The following is a 20,131-nucleotide window of genomic DNA, read 5'->3' as shown; positions in this document are numbered from 1 at the left end:
GTCAAGGCAGAAGTGGGGACTAGTGATTCCTGGGGCTGCCCGCGGTGGGGAGGCAGGGCTGGCACTGGGCCTCAGGGCAGATGGTCCCTGTTCGCAACCTCCTGCCTGAGCGCCCCACTCCGCGGAACTCGGTTATCCCCCTATGAAAGAGCACGCTATTCTCATTAGTTTCCAATTTATTTTTATATGATTTGCTTAAATTATTCATGCTGTCTACAATAAAACCATTGAAACATTTCTACATTTTTTTTTGGTAGTGTATCACAACTAAATTTGTGGGGTGAAAATCGCTCATTTTTACCATCTGTAAGGGAAGTTTCACAGTCTAATTAGTCAAGTAATTAGTGTTTTTGACCGACACTTAGGAAGGAAGTGGTGAGGTTTCCTGCAATATATGTAAGTACATATTTTTCACATGAGAGATCAAAAGGCAGTTGACCATAAACCGTTGCCTTGTAAGCCGCATTTCTGAAACTTTTCATAAAAGCTCTTACACTCCCATTTGGCAAGCTTACAAAGTCAATTCCACCTTTACCATGATTGTCTCTTAGAACAGTTTTAATATCCTGTAAATGTTGGAGTTTCATGCATCTACAAATGCAGTATTCTAAAACGCATGTGCTCGTTTGCTCTGCAATGAGCCTAAAGCCAGGGCCCCCTCCATGTGGAGCCCCATCACCACGGAGAGGAAGAGCCGGGACTCTGGCCATGCCCGCACGTCAGCTGGGGGCCCTTCGAGCTGCACGTGGCCTCTACGCTCGTGTCTCCTCATCCCCCTCGTGGGGCTAATAATGGTCCCTTCTCAAGGAGCTGTTGTGAGCATTAAGTGAGTTATTATGAAGTACTCCTCATGCGTACAGTGGATGGATTGATACAGACCAAGAAAGCTCATGAGATTTTACTGGTTTGTAAACTCCGGGTAGTTGGTAATTGTTACCTGGCTGTTGTTTTGCAGACTGTGAGGCGCCTCCAGGCTTGGTGGGAAAGCATCCTGGGGTCCATTAGTGATGTCTGTCTTAAGTGAGGGAGGAGGGGAGAGGATGGATAGCATGGGTTTGACCTCCCCAGACTAGGTGACACCTGAGTTTTCCCCCGGGTTACAATTTAAATTTACAGAGCACACCTGCATACCACCAAACTCTTGATCAGATTCCTTCTCCTCGGTTCTGCCTGGAACTTCAACCTTAACTTGACCCAAACTCCCCTAACCCTCTCCTTCCTGTACCGCTTCACACCTTTCTGCTGATGCCCAGACATTCGAGGTGGAGACCATGAAAGAGAGTGAGTGACTCCCAGGCTCTACATCCTCTAGCGTCCTCCCACCCACACCGATGCACTCTGCTTCAGCACGTGGATGCCCTGCTCCAGGCTGCCTGCCTGTGTGATGGAGACAGCCCCACATCAGAGAGGGTCAGGGCCAGAGGCAAGTGTTGCAGCTCCCGGGACAGGTGTCACTGCAGAGAGGCACGGGCAGTCCCATCGGGGTCTTGGGGAGCTGGCCCCTGCTAGGGCCCAGGTTCTTGCTGAGGGCAGAGGCCTTGGTGGTCCTCCCAGGCAGTTTCCTGGTAAAGAGCTCGGCTTCGGCATACGTCGGCCGGAGCTGTGAGCAGCCAGAGAAAGCCCTGCGGAAGCCCTCCGCTGAAGCGACATTCAGGCAGCAGCCCTTCCCTCCTCGGGGCACTCTGGATTTGGTGAAGCCCTCACAGGCGTTTTTAAGATAAAATTTTTAAACAAAATTTGGGTATGGTCTTTATGTAATTCAAATTTAATCATATGTATACAAACTCATTTATGAGGAACAGCTAAGGGCCAGTTATACCTTGTTTTAGGTAGCAGGATGAAAATGCACATGTATCTTGAAAAATGAGACCCGTCCTCTACCTGGACCTACCCTCTATACAGAGAGCAATCTGACAGATTTGTGTAATCACCAAAGAACTTCCTCTGCCGGTTTTTGAGATGGACTTCTATTATATCCTTTTCCTTTAAATCTTTTTTTTTTAAAGATTGGCACCTGAGCTAACAACTGTTGCCAATCTTCTTTTTTTTTTCTGCTTTTTTCTCCCCAAATCCCCCCAGCACATAGTTGTGTATTTTTAGTTGTAGGTCCTTCTAGTTGTGGCACATGGGATACCGCCTCAACGTGGCCTGACGAGTGGTGCCATGTCCACGCCCAGGATCCAAACCAGCAAAACCCTGGGTCGCAGGAAGCAGAGCGCGTGAACTTAACCACTCGGCCACGGGGCTGGCCCCAGCTTTTCCTTTAAATCTTAAAGATGCATTGCTGGGCACACAATAACGACATGGTTTACTGCCCCCAGAATTCTAATTTACCTCAGATCAAATCATATACCTAGAGTCTTGTCAAATTTATACAGAAAGAGTGATGCTACTTTACATAATGCTTTAAACTGCTTGAGAAAAGTTTCCAAACGTTAATTTGATAGGTAGAGCAGACTTGGGGTAAGCAGTAAATCTTTGAATGAATGAATGAATCAGTGAGTAAGAAGCTTCCATTGCACAGATGAGAAAACTAGGGTAATCCAAGGACAGTTGCCAAATATTAAACATTATATACATTATATATTTATAATTGTATATATGTTATGTACACTATACAGGAGGGAGCAATACAATGAAATAAGGCAGAATCTGAGAGAATGTAGGTTAAAGATTTTTATTGCTGGGATTTTAGGAACTAGGTTGAATATGATTTTATACGGTTTTGTCACCTTCTAGAACTGCACTGTCCAGCGGGACAGCCACCAGCCACATGTGGCTATTTAAATTTAAGCTAAATAAACTTAAAAATTCAGTTCCTCAGTCCCAGTAGCCGTATTTCAAATGCTCACAGCCACACATGGCTAGTAGCTGCCGTGTTGACAGTGCAGATAGAGAACATTTCCATCTCTACAGAAAGGTCGCTGAGACAGTACTGCCTAGAAGGACAGATTGCTGTCTTTATGAACCTGTGTTCCATCTTCCTTGGGTTAGTTTATACTTTCAATCATGGGGCATTGTATGAGGCTGTACCTGTGGTCTCGCCAGAGTCTTAAACAGTGGTTCTCAAACTTTAGTGCACGTAAGAATCACCTGAGTGCTTGATAAAACCCAGATTCCTGGGCCCTGCCCCCGGAGTTTCTGATTCAGCAGGTCTGCAGTGGGGCCTGAGAATTTGCATTTCTAACAAGTTTCCAGGTGATGCAGGATGCCCTAGTCCAGGGACTACATTTGAGAAACCACCAGTCTGAAGAGACAGAACCAGAGAGAGCTCGAGCTGCTAGAATACCTTGGAAATACCTAGGGATTTGGGCAGATGATATTATTTGAGATGCACTGTTGAGGTCATTTGTATTATCCACAGAGGTTATATCCCTCATCTGGGTTCTTATCTTAGGGGACACGTTCTCTTGACAGAGCCCTTCTGAGAAACAATGGCCAAAAATGTTGCCTTTCTTCTGTGGCACCTCCAAACCATTTTGTCTTTGAACCCCCAGAGACTGGTCACTTTGGAGAAGCCTGTGAATAGGGAAGTCTTTGGAATACTCCAGTGAACTATCCTGATAGTAAGGAAGAGGAGGAGATGGAAGGTGAGGAGGCTCTAAGAGGGGCCAGGAGAACACCCACTCAGCTCAACAGCCTGGGCTGGGACCTGCTGGGGTCACCACCTTTGTAAACCGGTCCCCATAACTGCTTCATTGTGCAGGGGTCAGTTGAGGACCTACTGTGTGCTGGGCACTGAGAGACACAAAAATCACTAAAACCCAGTCCCTAGCCTCATGGAAATCATGTCTCAGCTTCTTCAGGGAGAGGCGGGCAGGTGATCAAATGACCAACCGAGCTGAGAGCTTTAGCAGGAATGGTGTCTTCCGAGAGCCGTGGGCTCTCTTAACTCCTCAAATTGGTCCAAGAAGACTTTGGGACAGAGTGACTTCTGAATTAAGTTGTGACCAGTGTACTTGAGGAAGGAAAGTTCTTTCCAAGAAGAGGGAAGAGCATGTACAGAGGTTTGTAGGCATGAAAGCCAGAGCAATAGTATAGGGCAGGGGACACGATCTGAGACGAGCTGCCTTAGTGAGGAATTCACACATACAGGCGTCGCTTAACAACGGGGACACGTTCTGAGAAACTGCTGTTAGGCAATTTTGTTGTTGTATAAACACAACACAAACCTAGATGGTCTAGCCTCCTACATACCTAGGCTGTATGTACCAACCTTACGGGACCACCGTCCTACATGAGGTCCATCGTTGACAGAAGCGTCATTATCTAGCACATGACCACACTTTATTGACAGACCATAGAGACCCACTGGAGGTCTGAGCGAGGGCGGCAGGACCCACTTCCAGGACTGTTTAAGGTGTGCGGCAGGTGGGTTCTCCCCCGGTACTAGAAACCAGTCAGTAGCTGACACCTGCATTTACTGTCTTCCCAAGCCTTGTGTGCCTTCTTTCACTTCCTGCCCCCTCTCCTGCCCTCCCCGGTGAACCTGTCATCCTTTAAGTATTAAGGAAACCATCAGTCTGATTGTCCTTTGAAACAGCAACTTGTGAACACCTACGAGCCTCCAGGTGGGAGTGGATGAAGGATCCATGTTTGAAGGAGGCAGATTCCACTGAACTCATTCCATTCCTCTGTCCTACCCAGGGCCACTTTCACTACTCAGCCAGGACATCAAATACCCAGCACCGACATTTCAGTCACCCTGACCATGTAGACCTGTGCAAAAGCCCTTTCCTGGGGCTTGGTAGATGGTGGGCGACATGCGAGAGGAAGCAGCTCAGGGCCAATGTGAGGCGGGAATCCTGCAGCCTCGCTGAGTGAAGGGCCTGCCTTAAAGGAAGGAACTGTCTGGTTGGGAGGAAAGAGCTAAGATGAGTAGCTGTAGAAAACAGGGTACATCCCAGACGGCCTGCCGAGTGAGGGAATGCAAATGTTCAGAAGGACCTCCTCCCCCTTCTTAACGCCTGGATCTTTTTGTGGTTTTTGTGGTGGCTATGGGGCCAATTCAGACCTCCAGGCGCCCTGAGCACTGAAAAGACTCTACTGCCTTCCTCCTCCAGAGAAGTCACAAAATATAAAAGAAGTATAAGGACATCCATGGGGCTCTTGATTTTTTTCCCCCAACTCCTTTGTTACTGTTTTGTTTTGTTTTTCTTTTTTTTTAATCTTTTTTTTTTCCCCGAGGAAGATTAGCCCTGAGCTAACATCTGCCAATCCTCCTCTTTTGCTGGGCAAGACTGGCCCTGAGCTAACATCCATGCCCATCTTCCTCTACTTTATATGTGGGACGCCTACCACAGCATGGCATGCCAAGTGGTGCCATGTCTGCACCCGGGATCCGAACTGGCGAACCCTGGGCCACCGAAGTGGAACATGCCAACTTTACCGCTGCGCCACTGGGCTGGCCCTTGTTTTGTTTTTCTTAATCAGATAGTGAAAAAGAATTTCTCATCATCTTCAGCACCCCAGTGGCGTGGGTCCGAAGCCTGTTGTTCTGCCCCTGGGGTTACCCACTGCAGGGTGAGCAAGGCAGGCCGTGTGGGGGCTGAGGAAAATGGCACATCAGCATGTGGAAATTGTGAAAGCTAAACGATGTTAGTTGTTCCTGAGATTTGCTGTGTTACAGCTGCACAAAGGTCTGTCAGCAGCAGCTTCTCCCCCAGTGCGCAGCGCAGACAGCTCCAGTGGGATTCAGAGAGGGCCGTGTTGTACAACGCAAGGCCCCAGCCGAGACCGCGCTCTTCATGGCTGCCATACCCATAAAGGTCATCATCGTAATGGGGTTTCACCGGCGTCCGTTTTCCTCCGAGACTCGGGGCTAGTTCTTTTCCTCCCACCTGCCTAATTACTTTGTCTTTTCTTTTTTTTTTTTTCCCCTAGTTTAACTGCTGTTAGCAGAAAATATTAAAAATGCTTACCAACTAAAACTCAGGAAGGCCAAATGAGAGGGCTGCTTTCTGGTCCCTGGTCTCGCCAGCTTGTTGTCTTGAGCTGGAAGTGCTTGGTTTGGTTTTGCAGGCAGTAGACAGCAGCAGAGAAATGACCTGCCAGGCCCCTGGGGCAGGGTCTGCTGGGGGGCGGGGGCACTGCAGATAAGTGCCGATGGCAGACATGGCCCCTCCACGGCCTGGAGCCACACGCATTAGGCCTCTCAACAGTGTTTATCTCCAGAGACTGTTGAGTTTATCTCAGAGGCTTCAGGTTAAAGTCCCTTCCGCTGTCTCCTCCCCAAGGCCACCTCTCTTTCCATTGCCCCCATTTCTTAAAAAGGCACAGGTTCTATTTTGTCATTTTCCTAAATTTGAATAAATCCCAGGTCCTGGGAGCTTATGGAGTGGGCCTTGGTGGCAGTCTTGTAGCGCTGATTGTAAATCACCTTTGGTTTGTAATTCAGATGATGTTGTGTGGTCAACATTAATTATGTCGGCAACATTCAGTTACAGATGAGGACTTAGAAAGGCTCTTATCAGGAAGTGACATTGGCAGATGGATGGTTTAGTAACAAAAAGAGAATGAGTGTTTTAGCCTCAGCTGGTAAACTACAAAATGGTAAATACTGTTTCACTTTATTTACCTCTTTTATTCCAGGATGAGAAAATGGAATGGAGTAGATTAGAATAGAGGGAATTTATTCACTCACTCATTCAACAAATATTTATTGAGGGCTTACTAAGTATCAGGCGCTGTTGAACCCAAGCACTCTGGAAGATTTCCTTTAAAATACTGCCTCAGCTTGAAATCAGCCTCAAAAATGAGTGTGTTCATTTTCTATGAGATTTTTTCCATAACTAGCCTTAGATCTTTAGATTAATTAAGATACATGATATTTTTAAAGACAGAGTGAACAAGGAACATTTTCAAGGGAATATTAGCAAACCAAACAATATTTGGAGCCCTATTCTCTTAAAAGACAAAAAAACAAAAGGCCGAGAAAGAATATACTAGAAATGCGTGGTCAGCCCTGAGAGTGGTGGGATAACGGAGGCCGACTCTGGTACAGAGTGCTCTCCGGCCTCGCCAGCCATGCTGGGGTGGCCTTAGCTGAAAAATTGAGCACAGCTTTGGGGAGCTGTGCCACTGCCTTCCTGAAGGCAGTGACAGACGATGCCCTAATAGGGCAGCCTCTGGTAGACACAGTGCCTGGCACAGCGTCCACCTTTAGTCAGTGCTGTTCAATGAACAGATTAATATTTGTGTGATAAAGATGGAAAAACCTTCAAACATGAACTAAGGAGTAGGGAGCACTTGAATTTCTTAGAGAACCCCCAGACGCCTGACACTTCCCTCCAGGGAAATGGTAAGAAGAGAAAAGGAGAGGGGACCACTTTTTTCAGAATCTGAGCTTTGTGCTTCTTTTACTCCCGTCTTTCTCTTCAAACGAAACCCCCCGGGTAACTCGGCATGGATGGCGGGCAGTGGACAGTAAGGTGAGGACAGGGAGAGCATCTGCGCTCCCTCACTGTGCTTTGTCATTATTCCCAAATCGCTTCCAAAGAGTTCTTCAGGGGCAAGCGGGTATTGCCAGCTCTATTTCCTCTTTTCGGAGGACTTTTCATCTTCCCTTTTGTCGCAGTACGGTTGATAAACTGGCCCCACGTCCTCTTCCCTTTGTCTGCAGCGCCATAGAAGTCTATTGCACTGTTGAGGCTGATCTGTTTCACAAGCTCCTTTGTGTTAACCCTCAAAGACAGGCTTTGAAACCTGTGACCATAAAGCTTCGGGTTTGGCTCTGCTCTCCCAGCTAGCCCCTGGTTTACATAACCATGTAGCCCTGAATGCGCAGATAGAACCAGGCCTGGAACAGACAAGCTACCGAGGGCCGCACTGAGGGGCCTATTGTGCTGGGGAGGAAGACCTCCCACCCCAGCACCGAGCTTCACTGGAGCTGTGTTTCTTTCTCCTTTTCTAGGCCATGCGTGGACAGTGAATGACAATGAATGGGTTCACGTCGGGGTGGGAAGGGGTTGAATGTAAGCCCACCGGGCAGCACAGAAAGCAAGCTGAAACCCTTGAACTCCATTCCAAAAGGACTGTCTCTTGGAAGAGCGCACACAGAGAGTCAGGGCTCCAACTTGAAGATGTTTTTCTCCATTCGGTTGGGAAACCATTTGGCTGGAATTGCCTTGGCTTTGTTTGCCAACAAAATGCTGGCAGTATGCTGTGGACAGGAGTGAGCTGGACCTGCGCAGAGCGGGCAGTGAGTGAGGATCTCCCCCGCCGTTGGTGCGCCGGAGAAATGATTGATAGATATTTTGAGAGAATTTAAAATACATCTGTTTTCAAAGAGTCGCTGGCAGGCATTGGCGAGCCTTGCCCCGTCTGATATATCCCTGTAATCGGAGCAGGGCGCCAGGAGAGGAGGGCTCTCTCCAGCCCGCCACACACAGCACAGTGGGCGTGCTCTTCTCCACTGTCCGCCTATGGAGGGAAATAAAGAACGCCCGGGACACCTGGAGGGTCTCTAGGGTCACCTTTGAGTGGGATTGTGACACAGTGCTCTCAGGAAGTTGCTCCCCTCTGGAGAACCAGGCCCACAGGTGTACCACCTAGTTCACCGATTTCCAGTATGTTATATATTCATAGACCAACAAATATTTGATTAAAAGAAAGGAAGTGGACATGTCTTCCAGATATGATTAAACCAAATATGTACAAAGATTCAGCAGTTAGGTAGGAAAATGAGAAAATACATTGAAAAGAAGCAGAAAATGCATGGTTTGTATGAATGGGTTGAAACCCAGAGACCATCTTCAGATGTCAGTTTACAAATCACCTCTTCCAGGAAGCCCTCCCTGACCTCTCCAGGGCTGACTTAGGTCTTCCTCCTATATGCTCCCCATACACCCTGCACCTAAGGTGACATTCACGGGCTGCAGTCCCGTTTGCGTGGTCTCTCTCCCTGGCCAGACACCAGCAGAGGCCTGAGAACAGACCGTACCTATCGTCTAGTGCATGCACAATAAATATTCCTTGTGACAGGAGATAGGCCAATAAAATAGCCTGCTCTCCGGGAATGAGGCCGAGGTGAGGCCTTTGCGTCAGTAAATTGAGAGCTCTGTGTTTACTCGGCAAGGAAGGTGGGTTCCACTACAGCCCCCGGACTGACTCAGGGCTTCCTGCTCTAGTCCCCTCATCTTGATGAAGAGAGTAATTAGCTTTACATCTTTTAGAGAAGCAGAGGCAGTGGCAGCCCATCAGGTAGAACCGCGTGGGGTGGTGGTTTTCTGACTACGATCCATTAGGGCTAAGCTGTGATTTCTGAAGCACTTTCATTTACGACGTCACCCAAATGCATAGCCAATTTCCTCTCGCACAGAAAGCAGCATGCAACTCTTAGGAAAATGATTTTTTTAATTATGTTGTTTTAAGCAGAAGCATAGCGGAAAATGTGCATTGAGCAAAACAGAATACTCCAGTTGGCACACCAAAAAGAGCTTTTGAGAAAGACAAGCAAGATTCCACCTTTGGGCCTGAGATTTTAACCGTTTCAAGTCTGGTTTCACAGAGCTGTTTCTACAGCAGAACAGCTCCTGTGCTCTGACTCAGATCTGCGCCCTCCCCCGTTCCTAAGTGACCTCGGACCACTGACGTTGTTTTCTTGACGGGACCCGTCTTGGTCTGTGGCTTCCCCCGTGCTGTGGCTGTCATAACTGTGAACCGTCATCTGTTCCGACCCTGTGCACGGAGACCGCTGGTGAGCTGGGGTGCGCTGCTCCAGGGCCACGGGCTCGAAAGCCTCAGAGTGACCCCTGCCCCAGCGTCCTTCACGGTGCTTCCTCTTTGCTGGTCCCTCTGGAATCCAGAGAGCATTCTGTTCGCCCCTCAGACTACTAAGGAGAAGTCTCCTGTCCCCTGTTCACTGCTCAGTTGTAGCTGGGTGGTCCGACCTTCCCTTCTGTCCTAATTCCCCGGGGGTGCTTGCTGTCAAGAAGAATATTGTCTGTTGGCTGTAATTGAAACGAACCTTTTTTTTTTTTAAAGGTACCGGGTCTCTTATGTTAATAAAGCAGAAAGGGCCTCTGCAATTTCTCCTCCGGACAGCCTCCCTGGACTCAGCTCCGTTGGCATTTGAATTACACCCCCATAGTCCATTGTTAACTAATTTGAGTGACATGTGGCAACAGCTTTCTAAAGAAGGTGCTGGTATACTGTGCCAGGAGTGCGGAATGTCCTTGGGCACGTTAATTCAATGGTATCTGCAAGATGAGAGTAACTGTGCCTGGAGGGAGAGTGGTTGTAAGCCCTAGAAAGCAGTTATCTAACTCTACGCATGCCGCTGTAGGACAGCCATGAGGTGGTTCACTGGGATGTCTAATAGGCATCTCAGACTTCAAAGGGCCAAAAATTGACCTCTTCCTGTCTCCACATGAGCACACTCACCTGTGCGTGTCCCCAGCCCCCCTGAGTAAAAGGCATCCATGTCTGCCACCCTCATCTCTCCCTTGGCCGCCTGCCTCCTCCCTGGTCCCCTGCCATCTGTGACCCACCCTCCTGTGGTTACTCCTAACCCGGGTGACAGGCGCCCATGTGACCCAGCCCCCAGCCCGCCAGCCCTGTCTTGTTACTCTCCTTGCCTCACTAAAGCCTCGCGCTGCCCAGAAACAGGCTGGAGGGACTCTGCGCAGGACCCGGCAGAGTTCTACTGCCAGTTAGTTGGGTCATGGCTTAAATGTCACCTCTGGGAGGGCCTTCCCTGAGCAGTCAATCTCCAGTTGCCCCCAGCATGTCACCCTGTTGTGATTCTGTAAATAGCACTCATCACTGTTACTTGTGTCTAGATCCATCTCCCCCTCGAGGCATCGAGCAGGGCTTTGTCTTGCTCACCACTGCCTTTCTAGCATCCACGGTTGTGCCTGGCATATGGCAGATGCCCGTCATCCATTTACCAAGTGATAGATTCAACAAACAGTAGCTACTGCTATTATTATCATTAGAATTGGAATGTGTTTACATGAGCCAAGAGATCTATATATGTTATTTATAGATAGGGTTAAAAATGCGTTTGGGAGATTCGACAGCAACCCTACTAAAATAGGGATTCCAAAATCAAGTCTTTATTGTATTTCCTCCCATGTTGGAAAGCTGACAAGGAATTGATTGACTTATGGAACCTCCAGGAAACTGATGATGGATCTGAAAGTAGCCCCCCTCTTTGGCATTCTGCACCCACGTGAGGTCTACTTGGCCCACTACAATGCCCGGGAAACTTAACTCACAAATGAGTAAGTTTCTGCCCAGAACAATATGAATAAAAATCATCGTTCATTTCTTTTAAATGACTTGCAAAGCCGGCCCCTGTTGTCACGCTACAGTCCCACTGTTGAGGAATCCAGGTAAGAGATTAAAAGAGGAGCTCACTCCTGATCCACGTCGGCATGTGCACAACAGGGCCCTTTGGGACCTCAGAGCCCCAGACTCACTTTCTGGTTTGTTCTGAATTGCTTCAACTGCTTTTTCTCCTGGTGAGTTCTGTGTTAGCAGTAGCCCCCACACTCTCTTTTTCTGCACATTCCCACAGACTAGGGGCTTAAAAGATCCTCATCACCCGAAATAGGATTGTGGTCACAAATTCTCCCCTCTCCCTGCAGGACGGTGCTTCCCGGGTAGATTATGCAGGGGGTTAGTAAGCCCTGCGCTGTCTGCCAGGGGACCCTGAGGCAGTTAGGCATCTGAGAAACAAGGAGCTGAGTCCCAGCACCTGAGACGCTCCAGAGGGCGGAGGGAGGGAGCGTAGACGGAGTCCCAGCAGTGTGCTGTACCAGGCCACAAACCCGTGCTGGGACAGAGGCCTGGGGACCGTTTGCACTCGAGCAAGTGTTTGTGCCCCTGAGCTCCACGGAGGAGTCTGAGCACCCTGTGCTGCGGTGGCATCAGCACTGCCTGTGCTCTAGCCTCTGGAGGTAGAGGGAAGACGAACTTAGCCTGCAGGACTTCCCTTTGGGGCAGGAGACACAGAAACAAGCCTCGCTGACTGGACACCGCGCTGTACTCATGAAGGTCTGAGTAGCCCTCAGTACATGCCGACGCCCAGCGCCCTCTTCACGCGCCCTGTTTGCCATTTTCCCTTGGATGTCTCAAAGGCCTGTTGCCCCGAGCACACCCCGGTGGCCCTCAGGAGCCGCCGTCCCCGTCTTCCCCTTGGACTCGCAGTGAATGGCATCTCCGTGGATCCCTAAGTGCAGGAGCTGCTCCTGACGCCTTCCCCCTCCTCTTATTCACCCTGCACTCACACCCCGTCACTTTGGCCTCCTAAATCCCTCTCTGCGGGATCTCTTTCATCTCTTTCCATCGCCACAGGCACCACCCTGATCCTAACCTCTCTTCCATCTCCCAGCTGATCCGTCCATACCTGCTCTGGGCCCTCCCAATGTGTTCTTTCACAGTCAGGTAACACCAGTGCCCCTTGCCTCAGCAGCCCCCACACACGCACACTCTTACACGTTTAAGATCCTTCCGTGGCTTTCTGTTGCTTTCAGGACAGAACTCATCCTCAGCACGGCCCACAGAGGCGGGAGTGGTAGCCGGATCCAGAACTGGGTTCTCCGTTGTTCTCTGCTCTCCAGCTACACTAGCCTTCCTTTTTTCTTCTAATTTCTTTTTTAAGTGATGATACAGGAAAACTGACCTTCCAGTCCTTTGATATACACTCTGTGAATCCTGGCACATGCGCTCATCTCCTTTTCACACCTCGGCCACACTGTGCCCCTTCCTGCCCCAAGGTCTCTGTGAATCCTTCACGGGACTCAGTCACTTCTCCCACAGAAAGTCTTCTCTGCCCCTCCACTAGCTCAGCCCCTCTTGCTCTGTGTCCTCATTGCATGGGCTTTTCCTGCATCATTTGTGTGATGGTGTCGATGCTCCAGCACGGCCCCTGATCAGTGACCTGCCGGTGAACGGAGGCAGCAGGGACACGTGTGGGTTTGTGCTCACACCGCATCACCGTGCCTGGCACGGTGGTGCCTCTCAGTTGGTGCTTCGTTGTGTGAGTACAGGAGTCAGGAATCCTGCTCAGGAATGCCTGCAACCCCTGCACCCAGCCTGGGCTCCGCAGCCTGGCTGGAGGGAGGTGGCTCAGGGCAGAAGGGGAGCCCAGTTTTCAAACCAGACCGGCTTGTTTTCACTTTCTCCTTCACTGTTTTTTGCAGAACATAATGTCATCTGATTTGTTTGTTTGATTGATGAGTATAAAACCCACCTGAAACCCTATAGCCAGGATGAAATGAGGCAGACTCTGTGAAGTCTCTCTCACATTGTAGGTGCTCAGGAGCTGGCAGCCTTTGTGGGGAGGGAGCCCTGCTCCAGACAGAGGGGCTAAACGGTGTTCAAGACACTAATATGTCCTTGTTGAAAAACGACGAAGGCACAGGCAGGTTCTCGTTCTGCTCGGGGCCGTGTCCTTTATGCCACTTGGTTTACCTAGCACATGCTGTGCAGTCCCTCCTGCCTGCCTCATACAGGCTCCAGGGACTGGGCCAGCACCTGCCCTGGAAGCCCCGCGATCACCTATGAAACAGTGCCCCACGCCCACTCGGGCCTGTTGGTGCTGGCAGGGAGCTGCCGCCTGCCCCGGGCAGGGGCCTCGTTGGGACGCCAAGTGGCCCCACCGAAGCACCGCACTCACAAGGCCCAGCTTGCAGAAACAGAGCTAGAAGCCCTGGCACAGAGCTCCCCAAGGGGCAGTGCTGCCCCTAAACATGTTTGTAAGTGTGTAGGGGCTTCTCTTGTCACCGTGGTTGGACACATGGGGTGCTTGGTGCGGGCAGGAGCCACAGATGCTCAACATCCGGCAGTGGGAGGCAGCCTTCCCTGGGAAGCAAGGGCCTTGCCCAGAAGCCAGGGGCCTCCGTACCCCCAAGGTGGAAAAGCTGGTGGGATGCTGGAGAGTGTTCAGCTCCCCACCCACCTATCTCAGATGTCAGGCTGACTTGGGCAAGCAGAGATGAGAACAAAGACTGGCAGCGAGTCTGAGATCCGGGTGAAAGGCGGAGAGCGCAGCGCGGGGGGCCAGGAAGGCTTTCAGTTGAGAGCCAGCGGTGCCTTTGTAAATCTCTGATGACAACGTGTCTTTGCTTCCTTCTTTTCTCCTAAACCTTTGTACAGGAGCATTTCTTTTGGGAGGAATCCTCTACTCCTGGCAGTTTCCTCATTTCAACGCCCTGAGCTGGGGCCTCCGCGAAGACTACTCCCGAGGAGGCTACTGCATGATGTCAGTCACTCACCCGGCACTGTGCAGGCGCGTTGCCCTGCGCCACTGTCTGGCCTTGATCGGACTGTCCACGGCAGCCCCCATCCTGGATGTCACCACATGGACCTTCCCCGTCATCTCCCTCCCCATCAACTTGTATATTTCCTACCTCGGCTTCCGGTTCTACAGGGATGCGGACCGGAAGAGTTCCAGGAAACTGTTCTTCTGCAGCCTCTGGCATCTGCCCTTGTTCCTGCTTCTCATGCTCACCTGTAAGCAGCCACCAGGTGGGGGAAGTGACAAGGGAGAACCTCAAAGCTGAAACCACATTGACATGTGGGAAAAAAACAAAACATACAGGGAGACACAACAGGTTTTTTTCCTTTTGCTGTTAGACAAGAATATTTTGGTAACTCTGGAGCTCAAGAAGAGAAATTGCTGGGTTTAATACAAGATTGTGAAATGATTTGGTGCTCAGTGATCACTCGACAATTGTTTTTTTCATGATAATATCCAAAATGCTCCGCAAATAAGAAATGGGTTAGCTCAGTAGATTAATGCAAAGAGAGGGTATTTTTCTCTTTGAGGGCCTTTATATATTTTTTCATCCAGCCTTCCCATTGTTTTCCTTCTTCCTCATGTAAATGCAGAAGTGTGACTCTTCCTTTTCTGGCCCTACACACGCACTCCCCACCTGCCCGCCAGAGTGGTAATCGGTGGCCAGACGAGAGGAGCACTGGTACTGTGGTGTCTGTAGTTCTGTGTCCTCAGGTCTGCAAGGCTGTGTCAGAGGGAATGCACGCTGCCAGCCGCAGCACCCCCTTCCCTGTGAATGAGCCAGGGTTCCAACTTTTTCTACCCAACACGTCCCCTACACATATTCCCCCAAACGGTAATAGAACAAGGCTGGGCCGCTGCACAACCTTCGGAGGGAGAATTCCTAACTGTTGCCTAGGGAGCCTCAGACTGGACTGCCGGCCCCCCGCCCCTCACCCCCACTGCCTATCAGCATTTCAAAACCTCCAAGGAATCAAAGGCATCTTTATAGTTCATTTTAAATACAGGAGGTGTCTAAAGCGTTTCTTTCTGGAAGGGTAGTGCCAGCCCTAGTAATGCCAGTGATCCCTCCGGCTCCCAGCCAGCCCTGTCCCTCTTCAGTCACTCCTACGGGTCATCTGCTCCTCTCCTGCACGGCTTGCTCGAGGTCATAAGAGGAGGGAAATCAGAAAAAAAGCTGAGCTGGGCTGGCCAGCCCACATAGCTCTTGTCCCTTTAGTGAAGAACACATTTCCATCCTGGTGTCTTCTGAATTCAGAAATCAGGCTCTGCACATCCAGCAGCTTTACGAGCCATGAGCAGGAGTTGGGTTCAGGGTGGGGATGCTTCTGGTTCTGGGAGTTATGCGGGTTTCCTGGTAGCCAGCGGTGGCCTCAGTCACCTGTCCCCTGTCAGTCCACCTACGCCCACTTGTCCACTGTGAGTCCCATTTGCCCGAAGGTCTTGAAGCTTAACAAGATGTTTTAATTTCTCAGCCTCCAGGGACATTGCTGCTCTGTAGGAATTAATTTGGGGAGTTGAAGCAACATTTAAACAGTCGTTGCAATATGCTCGTTCATTCAGAAATTTCTAAAGCGATTACAGATAGTGTCTGATCCTTGTTTATGCTTATCTGAAATCGGCTGTATCCAGATTATTTACTGCGGGGAACGCGGCGTAGGACTGTCTGGAAAGAACATAAGAACATCTACACCTCGTTGCAGGCCTCAAGTTTGTCCAGCGCCCCGGGTCTCTTTTCCTGCTGCAATAAACGGGTATATGAGAACAGGAGTGTGTGTGGTGTCATTTTATTTAAGCATCTTGTGCTGCATTTGCCCAGTTCCTAGGAGAACTGACAACACCTGACTTGCTCTCATGAGCCCGCAGAGGAGTAGAAGGCACGTCCATGTTTCTGTCTGGAGGTGGCGCAGTGGGCGCCCTGGAGTTAGATGCCTGTGCACCAGGAAGAAGAATAAGCCAAGAGCCAAGACCCGCCTGCCCCGCCCTGCCTTCTGGTCGGAACCGGCCAGTCTCCCTGCTCCTGCCTCCAAAACCATCGCCAGGGAAATCCTCCTAGAGGCCTCTGACCTGCTGTTCTTCTGCCCAGGGAGTACCCATGGCGCACCGGCTGCACACCGGGGATGCCCCTGGCCCTCGGCACCACTCGGACGTCCTCTCTGGGAATCTTCCACGGGGAGCCACCTCACTGACTTCCCGCGCTCCTCCCAGCTCCGGAGTCTACCCTGTGCTCAGACAAGCCCACCCCCTTCCCACACCCTACCCCATGTGTCCCCGCATGGCCATAGAATTGACGCCCCTGTGACCCCCACAGCCTCCATGAGGCAGGCTGCTCCATGCCCAGACTCCTAGAGGCCTGGGGTTTCATGTCACCCCCACCTGGTGGCTCTCACCTGGCCCGCCTGTCCTAAGGCTGCTACTTGGCAGCATGTCCCAGGTCGTGACGCATCTCCCGTTCTGTAAGGAGGTGTCTGCGGGAAATACTGCCTATTGGAGCTCTCTTGGGGAGTCAGAAGCACGTGCACATAGTAGGGCTTCAGGACACTCAAGTTAAAAATATGAAAGCCTGGGTTTGCTTACCTGGTGTTTCCCAGAACTGCCAAGCCCGGAATCCTTTCCCCGGGTAACCCCTCCCAGCTTCGTGGGCTATGCCATGGAGAGCGCAGCCTGGGACATGCTGTCCCCACCGAGTCCAGGGCTCTCCTTCTGGCCCTTCAGGCCACTGACTGGATGTGCAGGACAGGCCTGGAGGCCCTGACTCGGGGTAAGGGCCACACGGGTAGAAGGGGCTTGAGATTTGATACAGGCTTTCCCTTGGAGTTTGGTTATTCCATAATACGACAAACTAATGAAAAGGAAAAGGAACATGTCCAGTCCCTTAATTAGCTTTTTTAAAAACGTGATTCTTAACATAGTATTCCTCTGACTCTGGGACAATTGTACCAACTTCCTGTTATTTTAGTAAAACCACTGTATCAGTTAAGGATAAAACCAAATTTCACCACAGGGCCCATCTTTGTGAGGCTACAGCTGTGATGGGAATGCGCTGGCCTGTTCCCAGGACCAGTTTTTCTTTTCAAACATAAACATAGAGTCTGCCTTGCCTAATAGAAACACCTTCTTCCTGGCTCTATAAATATGCATTGCGTACCCCTCACCCTAAAGCTGGAGGAGAAAAGCAAAACCGCTGGAGGCTGTGCTCTGCTCCCAGTGTGTGCAGGGCTGAATTTCCCGCTGATGGTTTCCTCCTTTCTCTTCAGGCCATCCTGCCCATCAGCCTTGCCTCCTGCTTGCTTTTCTGAGAAAACAGCTGGGACTCAGTGCTTCTCTGCCCAGGGGCAATGCCGGGAACAGACCAAAGCCTTTTCTGCTCGCTGACTCTGGTGTGAAGGGAGACTTGCTCCTCTGAGCTCAGCGGGAGCCAGGGTCTCTGTCCTCTGACACCCGCCTCCCCTCCCTGACACACTCCTAGTGACAGGACACGTAACTGCCTGCAGGAGGAACTGGGAGCGAGAGGTCTGGAAAGTGCCCGCTTGACCCTTCTAACCTGCTCGCAGTCCAGGAGAACTCCTCATCTCACCGAAAGGAAGGATGGACTGGCTCGGGCTGTTGCCCTGGTTCTTCCTCTGGAATTAGAAGCGAGCTAGTGATCACCCACAAAGTCCCTCACCTGTCACTGGCACATTCTCGCCATCTGTCTGGTAGGCTCAATGGTGTCCACCAACCAGGCAACTAGACAAAAAGCAGGTAGAGCACAGGGCCCAGCAGTCACTCGGACGTTTGGCCTGCTTGCTGCTTTTCGTCTGTTCCTGTTAGCTGTCAACCTTAACTAAGCTGCTGTCTACTAATCTACCTAGAGTAGAGGGTGAGCAGAGAACATATTTGCTGCTGCTTTGTTGGAAAACCAAACATAATTGACATCATGCTGGATGGATAACAATTGCCATCATCTTTGGTCTCAATTTCCTGACCAAATATAAGATATAAGGAGATGTTCTGGATCAAAGAACCTCTGACACTCACTTCCTAATTCAGGTTTGATCACTCGGTTGCTGGACCCTGCCGTGCACATCACAGAAGCTCTGAGGGGCATGGCATCTGCCGGCCCCAGCCCTGATCTCACACTGACCGGCCGGGCCCGGGTCCTAACTCAGTTCCATCCATCCCTGAGGCCACCAGGTTGAGCCTTTGTACTGTCTCCCAAGTCTGACCACCGCTTACCTCGTCCACCACCACCAGCTCGGTTTGACCACCCATCTCCCACGTGCCTACATCTTCCTCCTCCTTTTGCCCCTCCCCTGTCTGTGTCAGGCAGCAGCCAGCGTGATCCTGCTGAGGTACCAGGCAGAACAGAACCCTTCTCTTTACACCACAAATAAAATGCAAAGTCCTCTCAGGGGCCTTGAGAGCCCCCACGAGCTGGCCCTGCTTCCCTCTCTCATCTTGGAACTCCCCTTCCCCCCACACCATCCTGCCCACAGGTTCCCTTGCTTCCCCTCAAATATTGGAATCATACCCAGCTTCGGGGCCTTCCCGCCTCCTGTCCCCTCTGCCTGGAGCCCTCTCCCCCCCTTTTCTCGTGGATCCCCTCCTAACTGCGTGAAGTGGCGCTATCAGACATTCTGTGTCTGTCTATCTCATTACCTACTTATTATCTGTCTCCATGAAGGCAAGGACTCATCTTTGCCTCACTCCATCCCAGTATGGAGAGCAGTGCTGGCACAGAGCATGTGCTCAGTGAGTGCTTTTTGAATGAATAACCCCATTTGCATTACATGAGGCCAGCCCCGTGGTCAGAGGGACAGGGTCTGTTAGCCCCATATCAAAAGTGAACTGGTTTGGAAAGGGGTTTATAACATTTGGTGACAGGAGAAAGTCTTGCAACCTGTCCTTAGGCGGCTGCTGGTACAATTCCTGTTCCCGCCCCACCCACAGGGCTCAGCCCCAACCCTCCAGCTGCCAGACCATCAGCCCTCGGTGAGCCCACTACTCAGTTCTGGAATATGCCTTGTCTAACTTTAAACTGCCAACCATCCCCCCCACCACCACCACCATTCCTGCTGTATTGGTCTCCCCGAGCTCCTGTCAGTATGCGACCTGCTGCCCCACCATTAGACTGTAAACTCAACAAGGCAGGAATGTCTGTTTCTCACCGCTGGATCCACAGGCACCCAGGACAGAAGGCTCTCAACAAGTGACCACGTGTTCGCTGTTCCATCAGTGATCAAAGGAATGAGCAAGTGACTTTAGGGGAGCGGCTGGAGGTGGAGGGGGCGGTGGTAGCAGCCGGTTGTCTCTGCTCCACTCACGCACCAGCACTTGAGGGCGGGGAGACCCGGCACAGGCCCTGGGAGACTGAATCCAGGCAGCCACAGCTTCCTGACTGTTTGGTGAAGAAAATTGCCCCAGTTGAGCCAAGCTGAGTTACCATCATTTCTTCCTGGTTTCACTCATTCATCAGTCTTTTTGGAATTGTGGTAAATTGTCACCATTTTCTCTGTCTTCAGGGCTATCCTGACTCAACTGATTAGCGGCAGAGTCCTTAGGCAAGTAAATTCAGTTGGCTTCTTGGCCAGCATTTCTCTCTCTTTCTTTGCTTTTTCAAATGCATTAGCAGGGAAGCTGGCGTCGGGCTCCATGTCCCCCAGCCGCCCTCACTGAGATCGCGTTTTGACTCCTCCCGGGAGCAGCGAGCTCAGCCCTCACCCCCTGCAGGGCAGCTGCCATGAACAGGCCCTGCGAGCTTCCTCACTGGGGACCGACCTGAGTAGCGGGACCCAGAGAGTGGTGCCTCCGAGGGCGCAGAAGGCCGGGAGGGCAGGCGGCGGACGGCTGGCTGAAGGTGGGGTGCAAGGTCTCGGGAAAAGCCCGCCTGTCCTCGCCGGACGG

General features: G+C 51.0%; 1 protein-coding gene across 1 annotated transcript in view; it reads left to right on the top strand.

Moving 5' to 3' along the window:
- The window catches only part of COX10 (cytochrome c oxidase assembly factor heme A:farnesyltransferase COX10), a 126,448-nt gene extending 111,794 nt beyond the window's left edge, over window positions 1-14,654 (top strand). Inside the window, exon 7 of the mRNA XM_014864185.3 lies at window positions 14,104-14,654. Within this exon, the coding sequence (XP_014719671.1) occupies window positions 14,104-14,510 (407 nt within the window). The 3' untranslated portion in view covers window positions 14,511-14,654. The remainder of the gene's footprint in view (window positions 1-14,103) is intronic.
- The last annotated feature ends 5,477 nt before the right edge of the window (window positions 14,655-20,131 follow it).

The sequence above is a fragment of the Equus asinus genome, chromosome 13 (assembly GCF_041296235.1).
Source record: "Equus asinus isolate D_3611 breed Donkey chromosome 13, EquAss-T2T_v2, whole genome shotgun sequence".
Classification (NCBI taxonomy): Eukaryota; Metazoa; Chordata; class Mammalia; order Perissodactyla; family Equidae; genus Equus; species Equus asinus.
The sequence above is the reverse complement of the archived record's forward strand: the minus strand, read 5'-3'. Positions and strand labels throughout refer to the sequence as shown.